The 14938-nt window shown below is 33.9% G+C and overlaps 1 protein-coding gene across 1 annotated transcript; it reads left to right on the top strand.

Moving 5' to 3' along the window:
* Positions 1–1257: 1257 nt before the first annotated feature.
* Positions 1258–14784, top strand: LOC131164681 (protein GAMETOPHYTE DEFECTIVE 1). Its single transcript, XM_058122062.1, has 7 exons — positions 1258–1313; positions 2507–3093; positions 3873–3950; positions 4123–4203; positions 11972–12126; positions 12213–13321; positions 14156–14784. Exons 2-7 carry the CDS (start codon positions 2653–2655, stop codon positions 14278–14280), a joined length of 1989 nt encoding a protein of 662 aa, XP_057978045.1. The 5' UTR covers positions 1258–1313; positions 2507–2652; the 3' UTR covers positions 14281–14784.
* The last annotated feature ends 154 nt before the right edge of the window (positions 14785–14938 follow it).

The following is a 14938-nucleotide window of genomic DNA, read 5'->3' as shown; positions in this document are numbered from 1 at the left end:
TTCTTTTCTGCCCTGCATTTGGATTTCTGCTTTGTCAATATGTTGTGTCCTTGTTTTTACAAAATTGTTGTATCATATCTGTGTATTGTATTGCTATCGGTGCTTCTTTGTGCAATACAACCAGGAGCAACTGAACCATAATCCTGAAATGCAATGGAATATATCCAAAAAATCCTACCTAGGATCCACTAGAAACAAATCTTTTGCCATAGACAAGGTCATATTTTGTTCTCAATGTGGGCTTCATAGTCTTTGAGCTGGCGTTTGATTATGTTGCTTTCCTACTGAAGTAGCATTGAAAATTTGTTGGAATGCCCTTAAGCTTGAACTTTGATTCAACTCTCCAAGGGTGCAAGGAATTCCTCCATTTGGGTCTATCTCCAACATAAGCTGTCAAAGTGTCACATCTCGTGATGTCCATTCATGTGCAATCTTCTAGGTTATCTACACTGTAACCTTAGAAGCTCGTCAAACATGTTGGGAATAATAATCTTTTACTTTGTAAAATTATATAATAGAATTGGCTTGTTAGCTACCTTTTCTCCTTTCAGCCCCATATTATTGTTTCTTCATTAAACTAATACAAGGAGTGCTGCTCTTTATGCCATTAAATAAAAAGGAAAGATGTCAAAAGAGTCCTACTCCTACTTAAGTTGCTTGCTTTTACCAATCAAGAGAATCTCCGTCTCTCTCTCAACTGTTGCCATCCCCAGTCAACTTCTAGAGCCCTTTTTACAAATTATATGCTCTGTATCAATTGCCTGTCACCATGCCTCTTCAATTGTACCCCATATTGTTGGTTGCCTAGCCATGAGATAAAATACAATGAAGCATCCGAAGGGTTTAGTTTATGATTGTATGGATGCTAAATGTTTCCATAATCGCATCACTTGGCACAAGGTATGTACTCAGCCAAGGAATTAACACACTTGTGAGTGGGTTTGAGAGATCCGTATGGTTTATTTGATTATGGTCACTCTTAAGCACAAAAAGAGTGATTAATTTTTTAGCTTTCTGCTTTGGATTCGTTTGTTTTCTAATAAAAGGATTGGGAATCCAAGTTGTTGTATTCTTTTTTATTGTTAGATACACATATCTGTATCATTTGAATGTCCAATTTTATTTTGACGCCTCTATCCTTTGATTGGAGTAGTAAATTCCTTCTCTCTTTTTGATCTTTTGTACTATTGTGTCCATGAACAATTATAGAATATATTGTGCATTAAAATCAGATTGTTAATTTTTGTTTTCATTGCAGATTCTTGTCGCTATCGTCACACTATATTCCAACCTCTCTTTGTCATCCATTGTTGGTATGTGCTCTCTCACTCCTCTCTTTTAATCCAATAAAGCTGTCTTCTTATTCTACAAAAAATTAAATTCTGTTCATGAACAAAATGCAATTGCAGTGTCTTCTAATCAAAACCATGTGGGTGAACCCACCATATCCTTATTTCTTATTCATTTAAATAATTAATGTTTTCATTTTCTGTTGTGGTAGCGCTTTTGTTACATTCTGCCCCTAGTAGTAATTCATAGAGAAAAATAAATTTTTCTTCGACAAACTTCAATAGTTTTGGTAATTTCCAGATATTTTTGGTTGAAAACTGTATAAATTTAGTCATTGAGTAGACCACAGATCAATTTACTATTGATGTGATATTGTATTGAATTTGAGAATTGGAATATTAGGATGGAAGTTGATGCTAAATGATATGAATTTTGAATATGAAGTTTGCCGGTTCAATTTTTTTTTTTGGAATGCCCAAAAAAGAAGAGATGTTGCCAAAATTTCAACAGCCATGCTCACCATTTTTCTGTTACTACTTACTAATGTGGTCCGTCATGAAAAATAATTTGTTTTATTTGGTAACATCTAAATGGTCATGAAAATTTTTTGTTCATGTATGTTAATTTTGGTTATTAGAGAGTTTTTCTTTATACGTGTTAAGATTTTTGATTAAAATGAATGACCTAACTTGAAGATAGTTCTCTCTCTCAATTTATAATACAAATTAAATACATTCTAATGACAATAATACCCTTACTAACTCGCTAATTAACATACTTACACACTTAATACTATTAATACTAAAAGACATAAATAGCCTCTAACAATAAGATTGACAACTTTGAGGACTTTTAAAAATAATAATAATAATAATAATATTTTGGAATATATGTTATTACTAATTTTTTTATATGTCTTGATTGTTTGTTTGGTGGTCGTTGATTTAGTTTGGATTATGGCTCTTGACTTTAGATGTGGGATTGAATACTATAGTTTTCACATGGGACTTTTTTCTAGATTTTGTAGGTTGAAAAATGGGGACTGTCCAAAAAAACAGGGAGTTGTTGAATTTTCATTAGCCTGTAAAAATAATTGATCTTATTTTTCTAAGAATTTTATTTATGATATCCTACTCATGGCATGGGGTTTTTGTAGTGCAATACTCATTCTAGTAATTACACCACAATGGTATCTAATATAGGTCCCTGGTGACAGGGTTCATCAATTTGGCACACTGCATTGAAACATATCATTAATGTTGTACATTGGAGGTTGACGTGGAGGTCTGGGACTACCCAAGGTTCTCTTCTGCGGACACTGCATCAGTCTCCCTCCCTCCCTCCCTCTCTTGTGTTTCAACAATGGGATTCTTTGACTTGAACATCCCCTACTTGGAAGGCACTGCCTCTGACAAATCCATGCCTGACAAATTAGCCCGAAAAGCAGTTCGCCTAAAGCTCTGTACCAAAGCAATGGAACTTGGCTACACTGGAGTTGCGTACAACCGATGCAGCAGAGGTGTCATGTCCAACTCTGACTGCTGCTCCATCCCTCTCCTCTCTCTCTCCTCCCTCCTCAAGCTTGCCCCTTCTCTTGCCGCATCTGTCAAGTTCCATCGCCAACTCCTCGGCCTTCCCACCTCCACCCCCTTCCGCCAGTACACACGTTTGACCGTCTCTGTTGAGAGTTCTGCTCAGGCTGCGGTTCTCAACTCCAGCAATTCCATTCTCAAGACATACGATTTGGTTGCTGTTCGGCCGTTGAGCCAGAATGCATTTGAGCATGCATGTCTGGCTTCCGAGGTTTGTGATTTGACTGTTTATGTGCTTTGTTTTGTTTGGTTGCTGATAAGACAGAAAAATAGAGGACAAAGAGAGAATTTTAGGGTTAATTATCTACAAATGACTGAACTATGCATGTTGAGTCACCGTTGTCACTAAATTTTTAATATGTTCAATACAGCCATTATGGTTTGTTTTACATCTAAATTAACTTATATTTAGTTAGGGTCATGAGCATGTCATAGATGTGCCTGTTCATTCCCGTGTGGCGTGAATTAGGTTGTTTGCAGAGTCATTGGCAGCAATATGAACATACTATAGGCATGTGCCCAGCCCAATTGGATTGATTTGGATGCAATTCAAAGAGTAGTAGCTGCCTGTAGCTAATTTAAAGTCATGTGTTCACATTAACTCAACACGCATAGTTCTAGTACTTAACCTAAAGTTATTTAAAGTCGTGAGTGAATATGCACTGTTCTAATACTTGACCTAAAGTTTAAAACATTGCAACTCTGGTGGTGGTTCTTGAAAATTAAAATTTTGAGGGATGATTATTTGTAGTAGGTGAACTTGATGGGATTTTTTTTTTTTTTTGGTCTTACTGGATAAAATTCAAAGTTGGTCTCCTCCTGATTTTTTTTTTTTGTTTTTTTTGATAATTTATATTTTTAATTTTAAAATTTTTTCCCTTAAATTTTCCGAGTGACCAATTATGCTTTATTGTTGAATTTTGAATTCAGCAGAAGTTTTCATGTTATGAATGACTAATTGTAGTTACATTTTTTTTTTCCATCATGAAGGTAGATATAATTGCGATTGATTTCTCAGAGAAGCTGCCATTTCGGCTGAAGCTTCCCTTGGTTAAAGCTGCAATTAAGGTTTGTTTCTTCTCAGAGTGTGGTTGTTCATTTCATTGTACTAAATTAATTTTCTGGGGGTTTGGTTTGAAGCTTCTGTGGCTGTTGATATTTTACATGAGGAAAGTGCAGTAAATTTATGGAACGGTGGTCCATTTCTTCCTTATATAATTTTAAATTACTTCATATGCAGAGGGGAGTATATTTTGAAATAACTTATGCCAATCTTATTGGTGATGTGCAAACAAGGAGGCAAGTGATATCCAATGCCAAGGTGAATCATCAAAAATTACTTAATTGGCTGTCAGTTTATTAATGTTAAATTTTGCATTTTATCATTTTGGTTAAAATTACCTGTTGATTTGGTCCTTTAGTTATAAGGCCCATAGAAATATAACATGTTCTACATCTTGCTAATGCAATTTCTTGATTTCATTCTCGTAGGGCATCTTGTATTATGTCCTTCATGTCTCCTTTTAAATTCCATATTTTCCTTCCACACTATAATTTTCATTGTTATTTCATGAGTCAAACTAGAGACAGCTTTTTTGCGCTAGTTGCATGAATTGGTTTAGCATACATGGGGCATGGTTGTTCCATAACCCCCAACTGATTGACATGGGACTTTGATGTCAGAGAGAGAGAGAGAGTGAAATGTATGTAGGAAGAGTGGCAGGGGCTTCACTGTAGAGAGAGGAAGTGAAGCTTCCGTTGAATACTCTTTTATTTATTTATTTAGTTATGATAATAACTTGTTTGAAATGGAATGATGGTGGATTGTTAATTGCTACTTTGTAATGTGTAAGTAAATGAGATGGGTAGGTACAGAGTTTCCAAGAGATCCCTATTTTATTGCCTTAATTTATTATTATTTTAATTTTATTTATTACTACTATCATTATTATTTTTATTTTTTATGGAGAACTTGAGGAGCTGAAGAAGGGGCATCTCTTACTGCCCCCATATTAATATTATTATAAATATTTTAAAATAATTAATTAAAACCATAAAAAATTCCCTAATTATCCAAAAATTATAAAACCTAGAAGGTAAGAATGAGGCTGAAAATAGAAATGTTTGTGAAATACCGAAAAGAATAATAATGATGAAAATATAAAGATAAAAAAATTATAAAAATTCAAAACAAAAATAATAGGATGATTTAAATGTTTCTAGGCTTTCTTTCTTTTCTATATGTAATCAGCTGTTTTTCATTGTGTTCATATATTATGTCACACAATTCCTAATATTAGACCAATTTATGTACAGAACTCTAATAAATGATGGTTAGGGGGTTGCCTCAATAGCAATGCTTGGAATTTAGACAAAGGATCTGGAAGCATTGAGGAAGCCTAGGAATCTGAAATAGTTTTTTCCAGAAAATAGTAAAATAGGGCACTGATTTAATATTGCATTATTGTATGTAAAATATACTTTTAAATTATATAATATTTCCAATAATGGGTGATTGGGAATGTCGTGATAACAACCGCCTCAATAATATCTGAGGGCAGGAGCATCTTTGATAACCTTGATAGAATATCGAGAAAGGTTCAAAGGAATCTCTTGAAAGCCTAATTAAAAACCACTTAAGCATTGAAAAGTTTTTTTTATTTAATTTTGACTGTACTATTCTTATTCATCTCTAATGATTAAACCCGTCAACCTAATTCTGAGGTGCATTAGTGCTCCTTGAAATGCCTTGAGGTGAGAGAACCTTCACATATTTGATCAAAAATTGTGGAGGATACAAAGCGCCTCAATATTGAAAGGAAAATATTGAAAATTTAAAATATGTTATAAAATGATGCAGAAATTAATAATAAAATAAATAGAGATGAGCCGAAAAATAAATGAAGATGAGACCGAATTTTTATGTGGTTCGGGTATACCTACTCCACGGGCGGATGGAATCAATACTTCACTATTTTGGGGAGAATTACAATATCATTTGGAACCCACCCAACTTTACCCAATACAATAGACTCTCTCTGCGCATCATTTCCTTATGCGTGCCCTTTTCTCTGTGCGCACTTTTCTCTTCCCCGCAGCTCCTCCTTATATAGCAGAGGGAGTGGGTGAGTATAATGTTTTTAATTACATTATAGGGGCAGGTGGATAAGAAAAGAGAGTGAGGGAGACAAGAGAGGGAGCAGGTGAGAATGGGTATGAGAGGGACAACCACTCCATCACACTATTCATAACACTCTTCCTTGGTTGTCACTCATATAATAACTCCTTTTGCTAAGATCTTCCAGATGCCTCATTCCGATAGATGAGTAAATTTCTTGAATGTTGTAGTAGGCAAAATTTTGGTTAACAAATATGCTAGATTGTCACTTGATCGGATTTGTTGAACATTTTATCACCATTCTTTTGGAGTTTATGTGTATAGACGAATTTTTGAGAGATATGCTTCGTTTTATCACCTTTTATGTATCCTCCTCTCAGTTGAGCTATACATGCGGTGCTGTGTCTTCATATAAAATTATTGGAATATCCTTTGATTGAAGACCACAATTTTCTTGGATATGAGAAATCATTTATCTGAGCCACGCACATTTTCTACTAGCTTCATGGATAGTTAGTATTTCAGAATGATTGGAAGATGTTACTGTAATTGTCTGTTTCACTCTTAAGTAGCGTAGAATGTGTTTAATTTTGTTCTAGTATCGACAAGTAGAAGCAGAGCTATATCTTGCTAGTAGATTTGCAGAAAATTCAATGTCGGGTTTTTTACAATTTGCTAGATACATCAAAGAGCCGATAGTATTTAAATATGGTACTTCAGGATCAAGTAATTCCTCCCCCTCATCATGAAGCTTAAATATGGTATTTTAGGACCAAGTAATTTCTCCCTCTCATCATGAGATCGAAATTGATCTTTCTTAACATGACCACACCATCATTGGAGATCCCACAGGATGAATTTTATCCATATAAAATTGCATTAATACCTTTTCGGTATATTTAGATTGATGAACAAGAATTCCACCATTTACATGTTCAATCTATAGGCCAAGACAATATTTTGTCTTTGCTAAATCTTTTATCTCAAATTCCGCTATTAAATAATTAGAAATTTTAGTGAGCTTTTCAGGAGTCCTTACTAAATTCAAATCATCAATATAAACAACAATTATAGCAAATTTGGATTCTAATTTTTTAATAAAAATGCATGGACAAATTGGATCGTTTATGAATCTTCTTTCACAAGGCACTCACTTAACCGATTGTACCACATGCATCTAGATTGCTTTAATCCATATAAGGGACGTTGAAGTTTAACTGAATATAAATTTCTGGATTTTGCTTCAGGCAATTTAAATCCTTTAGGGATTTTCATACAAATTTCACTATCCAACGATCCATATAGGTATGCTAGTACTACGTCCATAAGACACTAGCCCAATTGGGAATCTAAAAGTAATTCCATCTATACGGGAGAATATGTCTCCTTATGAATAATTATCGAATTTCTGCGAGAAACCTTGTGCCACAAGCCTTGCTTTATATAGAGTAATTTCATTATTTTCATTTCACTTGTGTACAAATACCCATTTATATCTAACAGGTTGGACATTTTCTGGTGTCTGGACTACAAGTCCATAAACTTCTCTTTTTAATAGAGAGTTTATTCCTGCTGTGATAGTCTCTTTCCATTTTGGCTATTTAGGTTCAGGATCCTCATTACTTCTGATAATGTTATTACTTCTGGTAATGCAATTACTTTTGGTAATGCGATTACTTCTGGTAATGCCATGATTACTTCTGGTAATATTAGTAGCTACTGCATATGCAAATGTGTTATTGACAACAACTTTATTTCTATCCCACATTTCTCCTATGTAATGAATTGAGATATCATTATTATTATTTCTAGGTACTTGCCCCTTTTCAAGGGATGTCTCTTCAGGAGTTTTCTCTTTAGGAGATTTCTCTTCAGGAGGAGGTTTCATAATAGGAATTTTATTTTCAGGAGAAATGGGTTTGTGAATATTAAATGAATTATTCATTTTTGTAATCTCTTCTGGAGTATTTACAAATTTCAATTTTCTCCTTTTGGGAGTTTTATCTTTTGCACTAAAAAGTCTTCCCCGCTTAACTTGCGGCTTAGGTTTTTTAACCGGCTATTGTCCTTCAAGGACATTAATACGTGTTGGAATATCAGCGGGTATATAAAATTTTAGTATGACCTTGGTATTTGCAAAAGAATCTGGTAACTGATTTGCAATCCCATGCAAATGTATAATCTGTTGAACTTCAAGTTCACTATGATTTGTGTGAGAATCTAAATGAGATAAATTCATGGCATTCCATGTGATTTTAATGTTGTGCTTCAGGCACTAATTTTGCTCCTCCTAATGTAGGGAATACTGCTTTATTAAAATGACAATTAATTTCCTTTAAGAGCAAGCAGTACACATGAAATCATTTAATAAAAGAAGCTTGTTCTTTAGTGGATGACCATGTTAATTTTCAATGATTCTTCGCATGGTTACATCTTCACGATGTCCAAGACAATCATGTCAAAGTGTAAATAATTTTGGGTCATTGCACTTCTGGTGCAAGAAATTATATGATTTTACTGCTGCTTTAATCTTTTGGATAATGCAGTCCAAATGATAAAGTTGTCAATTTTTTTATTTTTAAAATTTTTTTAAATCTGTTTCTTCCCATAAACTATAGAAGTAATATAAAGAAATTCTTTACTACATTCATTTTGTAGTTTCAATATGATATCAATTGAGTTTTAAATCTTTAAAGCTTGACAGATTTCTTCTGGATCTGCTGGAATATAAAGTTTCATTGATTTGTTTTAAAGTACCATTGAGTAACTTTATATTAGATCTTTTCGAGCCTTTAATCAAATTTGTATAAACAGATATTATATTGACATTTATTGAAAATATATTTAAGTAATGAAAATATTTCCTATCTTGAATAATTGTGTGTTATAGCACTGTCAGTTAAACAAACTTTTTCCATAGACATTTTAGAATCAATCAAAGCTTTAGGACAATCCACGCTGCAATACATATTTAAAAACTCATTATGATAATAAATCTAAATATAATATTGCTTACTTTATATCTTAAAATGTTGCATCATTTTTTGATTTGTAAGAAAATTAGCAACATTTATTCCTACTTTACTATTTTTATTTTCATTTATAGATGCTTGGTATAGATCTACCAAGTGCTTGGGCGTACGACGGGTATGCGACCAATGACCTTTTACTCCGCATTTATAACATTTATTTTCATGATGCGTATCATTGATTATCCTGCTTCTGGGGGCCATCCCTCTTCTGGGGGATTGTTACCTCATGTCGATGCCAATGATTATTTCAATCACAACCACGACCATACCCACTATTATACCAACAACCTCGTCCTCGACCACGAGATGTGTTCATATTCACTTCAGGGAATGGGGTCGAACCAGTTGGACGAGATTGATAATTTCTCATCAAAAGCTCGTCATTTTGTTTAGTGACAAGAAGACATGATATAAGTTTGAAAAATTTAGTAAATTTCCTCTCCCTATATTATTGCTGCAGGAGCACATTAGTGGGATGGAAAGTAATAAAAGTTTTTTCTAACATGTCTTCATCAGTAATATTTTCACCACATAATTTTAGCTTTAAGTTAATCTTATGTAGAACTGAGTTATATTCGCTTACTGTTTTAAAATCTTACAACCTTAGGTGCAATCATTCATATCGAGTTTTTGGTAAAATCATTGTTTTTTGGTGGTCAAATCAATCATTTAAATTTCTCCATAGGATAAGTGGGTCTTTAATAGTGAGGTATTTCGTTCTTAACTCTTCCTCTAAATGATGTCGGATAAAGATCATGGCTTTTCCGCGATCCTGCAGTGATGCGATATTTCCATCTAAAATAGCATTTCCCAAGTTTGTTGCATTTAGATGGGTTTTCTTCATTAAGAATCCATGATAGATAATTGTTGTCTTTGATGTTAAGAGGAACAAATTAATTTTTTTACTTATGTTTGACATATAAATAAATTAACAATAATAATAAGGCAATTTGTAAAAGCTGAAATAAAAATGCAATAGTTATATAATATTATTTTCACCCTTATGGGTTACTTAAATATGTTTCTTCAGGAACATTATTTCATTTTTCTCTATTTTTACTCTTCAGGAGTATGATCCCAATTTACAATATTAAATTGAGTTTTATCACCTCTTCCGGAGGTTAAATATACTACCTCATCTGGAGGATAAATATTTCCCCTCTTTAGGAGGTCAATTTTAACATCTCTTCGGGAGGCTAAAAATATATCCTCTTCAGGAGGTAAATATTTACTATATCTTTTGGAGATTAGATATATAGTCTCTCTTGTGGAGAATAAATATATATACGAGAGATTTAAATATATTGCCTCTTCAGGAGGTCTATCTGTTCGAAATATTAAATATATATAGCCTCTTTAGGAGGACTATTTTACCATCTCTTATGGAGATTAGTACTTTATATATATATATATATAGGCGGTACAGAAATAAAACCGTCCATTAAGGCGGTATAAATATACATATAGATGTCAGTTGGTTAGATACTCGTAAATTAAATAAGAATTAAAGAAATATGTTAGTTGGTTAGAGTCTTGTGCTGATAACATATTATAAAGTGATGTAGAAATTAATAATAAAATGAATAGAGATGAGTAGAAAAATAAATGAAGATGAGATCGAATTTTTATGTGGTTCGGATATTTCTACTCCATGAGCGGATTGAATCAATATTTCACTATTTTGGGGAGAATTATAATATGATTGGAACCTACTCAACTTTACCTAATACAATAGACTTACTCTCTGCACATCAGTTCCTTCTGCATGCTCTTTTCTCTACGCGCACTTTTTTCTTCCCCGCAGCTTCTCCTTATATAGCGGAGGGAGTCGGTGAGTATAATGTTTTTAATTACATTATGGGGGTAGGTGGGTGAGAAGAGAGAGTGAGGGAGACAAGAGAGGGAGCAGGTGAGAGTGGGTATGAGAGGGACAACCACTCCATCACATTATTCATAACAAAATAAAGATTGTTTGAGATATAATTGAGCAATTGAAGTTAGACAACTTTAGGTCAGTTTGGTATTGCTTGTGGCATATATGTGTGAGGGGCTCTAATGTCTTCTCTTGCATAATTGCACTCCCAAACTCCGGTTATGTTGATCAAACACTAGTATTAAAGACATTGATCTCTCTTGAGGTTTGACAAAAAGACACGGACCTCTCCTGAGGTTTCAAGAATTCCAGGGACCTCCCTTGAGGTTTGCCAAAAATACACAAACCTCCCCTTGTATTTTGCAAAAAAAAAAAAGTCTTTTGTGGGAGGTTTGCGTCCTTTTGGCAAACTTCACGCAAACCTCAAGGGAGGTTTGTCGCATTTTTGAAACCTCAAGAGAGGTCAATGAAAATTTTGAAATCTCAAGGGTGGTCCATGTCTTTTTGCCAAACCTTAGGAGAGGTGAGTGTCTTTTGCCCTTATTTTTTTGAGCTAGGTTGCACTTTTGGTTTCAGAAATTGGTAGTTAGACGACTTAACCACACCTAGGACAAAAGAAAAGGTTAGTTGCGACTCCATCTAACAACATATAAGTAAAAGAATTCTCTTTCATCATCTGATTGGCTACCAGATCCTATTCGTGCCCACATGTTGATTCACTGGAAAAGTGAATGTGCTATAGTGAAAGAACATAAGAATTTTTTCCATTAGTTTTCTGTCACTTTGCCTTTGTAGATAATTTGTGTCTTAGATATTTTTCAAATGACCTCTTAATTATATAAAAGTATTCATATATTTGTTCGATGCTGATTCTAATTGAATGAATTTTTTTAAAGGTTTGTTGTATTCTTAAGAGTAGAAATAATTGTTATTATATTAGAAGGTGAATTTCTGTATCGGAATGCTGGTTGTTCTAATATCATCCATTGAGGCATTTATCTTTTTTGAGACTTACGGAATCATATCTTGACTGACCATTTAAGCAGTGCTTTGCTTTGACTTTCAGTTACTGGTGGATTGGACCCGAGGAAAGAATGTCATCTTCTCTAGTGCTGCACCTTCTGTAAATGAACTTCGAGGTCCATATGATGTTGCTAATTTATCATCTTTGCTGGGTCTTTCCATGGAACATGCTAAAGCAGCTTTGTCAAAAAATTGTAGGTATGCCATCTTGAATTAACCTGTGTCATTTTAAGAAATTTAGATAATGTCTAATGTGTTTGCAACATATTTTGGTTGTTCTATAGATCTCTTATAGCTAATGCTTTAAGGAAAAAGCAATATTACAAAGAGGCCATCAGAGTTGAATTAATATCATCCGCTGAGCAATCTGACTCAAAAGAACCCTCTTTTGGTGACTGGCTTAAATGGGATCCCATCTCCAGTGGTGAAGGTGATCTTCAATTAGATGATATTGCAAAGTTTTTCTCTGCTTCCAGTAAAGTATCTAAATCCATGAAAGCTATTGATTTTGCTTCCGTTGTGGATAGCCAGAAATCACATGGTTTACAAGTTAAGGATGCGATGCCTGGAGCTTTGCCTGTGTCACAGTCTCTGGGTAATAATAAAAGCCTATTGTCTACTGCTGAGGAGTTGGACAAGTTCAGCGGAACTAATGCAGTGTGTGAACAGTCAGATCAGCTTAATCTTCAACCTGAAAGAGACCATGCGTCATTATTGAGCACTGTATCAAGACATCAAACATATGGCTTTGATGAATATCAAAAGTCATTTCTATTCAGTAATTCTCCCAAACTTCTCACTGATGCTGTGCAATTTTGTACCAATTCTGTCATCACCGTTGATGAACCACACTATTCAAATGGGTTACAAGTACACACTGCACCAGTTGGAACAGAATTGGATGATATGCAAGGCATCTCTAGTGATAAAACAACTGTTGCTTTACCAGATGGTACTGTAATCACTCCTGCATCACCAAGGGATATTGAGGTTGATGCTGCATGCAATGCTGATACTAAAACATATTTTTCCACTCCATCAATGGATGGTAATCTTTTGGCTTTTGAGGATGAAGAATTCAAGAAATCAGAAAATTTTTATGTAGATTCAAGTTCACAAAATGTTGCAATGGATGAAGTTTTAACTGAAGCAGATAAAAATAATCAAGCAGATTTATCTTTGGTTCCCCATGATTTACTTGTGCTTCAGAACCCTTTGGAAAGAGAACAACCTGCAGCCACCAGAGACAATCATGCAGTTCTACAGACTGGAGGAGTGTTGCTTATGGAGTCTTGTGATGAGATGGAAGGTGACCCATCTATTGCAAATCCCCATTCTGCTAAGGTGCTAAATACTGCAAACGATAATCCCACTTCGGAGAAACATATCTCAGGTACTCCCCTAGTTTGACTTCTAGAATGAACAGTATTAGATTTTGATTTTAGTTTAATTTATATTTCCATTATTTTTCTGTTTATATACTACCCTCTTCGAAGCTTGGATGCGTATTTCCCATTCTGAAGTGCTTTTAGTTTTGTAAAAATTTTCTTTCAATAACAATGGTATATTTTTTCCTTTTTATTTAATTTTCCCTTAGGGTCCGTTTGGATCAAAGATTTTATGTGGGAAAAGAAAAGAAAAATAAGGAGGAAATTCATTTCCCCTTATATTTTCCTTCTCTATTAAATATTATGAAAGTTTGTTTAATATGACAATTTTTAAAAACAAAATACTAATGATGTGTAAAATCGAATTTTTGTTTATAAATTTGGTATACTTTTTATTTTCATATTTTCTTTGATAACCAAACATGGAAATGAGGATTTCTTTTTAATTTTATTTCCTTTTCCTAATATCTGAGTTCCAAATGGGGCCTCGGTGTTTTGAAATTTCTGTCATCTTGCCTTGAATATTGGTACAAACCTGGAATTGCTTGCCCTTTATCCCCCCCAAAACAAAAATAGTGAAGGGGGTACAATCTTGGGGCAGCTCAAGTGTCAGATTTCATTTTCAATTTTCTTGTTGGACCAATAGGTTCTAGATATTTTGTTTGATCACTCTCAGGCTATATCGATTGAAAGCATTTAAAGAATATCAAACTCGTAGAATCTAGCTCAAGCCTGACAATTACATTTTCTCCAACCGCTTCCTCTACCTCAGTGAAGTATGTAGCATTTACATTCAATCTTCGTACCACTTAAAAAATTTTCCGTTCAATTATTTGCAGGGAAATGCAGGGTCAAACGAAGGACGCCTCATCAAGCTGTTTTATTTCCTTTCAGGCGTTTGTTGAATCCTACACAGTTCAAGAAAAAAACTAGGAACTTAAAAAATGGAATGATTATGGGATAGCTGAAAGAATGCCCTCAATTATTTTGGTTGCTACGTTTTAGGGTTATTGGGAAAAGTGATTTTCAGTGTCTGGAGCTAAGATCTGCCCTTATTCTTTGCCTAAAATTTATAGGGCCATCTCCATTCTGTTTTACCTCATGAAATTTGTTTGGGTGTTTTTTTTTTTTTTTTAAATATATTTTTTGAGATGGGTATATATATATATATATATTGTAAAGCCAGGCTTGCACTTTCAGACGCCATAGCTTTGCATGCAATTGTGTTTTCTGAGAGCATTGTTTAGTCCGTGAATCCAACCTAAAGGATAGCGAAGACTGGGAGTAGATGATGGAGGGGGTTGGCTTCTTTTAATTAATTTGCTTTTTTATTTCGCATTTAGAATTCGTGTCATTCTAGCGATCAGAAGTGCAGAGGTGTTCCTGTTAGCAATTTATAATGAAAATTTCAGAACAAATTGTCGATCAATGAAAACTTACGAGGACAACCATTATTCCGTTTGTCTTTTAATCAAGTAGTAGTGAAAAATAAGGTAAAATTCAGCAATACTCTTGAGTATCTTTTAGTATGACATTTTATTTTTGGGCTTTTGAAAATTATAAAAAACATATACAAGAGATTTAATTTATTTTCAAAATGAAATTTTCTTCGGTCAATTGTT

Source organism: Malania oleifera, chromosome 9 (genome assembly GCF_029873635.1).
Source record: "Malania oleifera isolate guangnan ecotype guangnan chromosome 9, ASM2987363v1, whole genome shotgun sequence".
NCBI classification, from domain to species: Eukaryota; Viridiplantae; Streptophyta; class Magnoliopsida; order Santalales; family Ximeniaceae; genus Malania; species Malania oleifera.
The sequence above is the reverse complement of the archived record's forward strand: the minus strand, read 5'-3'. Positions and strand labels throughout refer to the sequence as shown.

Coding starts and splice junctions, on each gene's coding strand:
- LOC131164681 (XM_058122062.1), top strand. CDS start 2,653: ATGGGATTCTTTGACTTGAACATCCCCTACTTGGAAGGCACTGCCTCT. Junction 4,204..11,971: donor AAGTGATATCCAATGCCAAG/GTGAATCATCAA, acceptor TTTGACTTTCAG/TTACTGGTGGATTGGACCCG. Junction 13,322..14,155: donor TTCGGAGAAACATATCTCAG/GTACTCCCCTAG, acceptor AATTATTTGCAG/GGAAATGCAGGGTCAAACGA.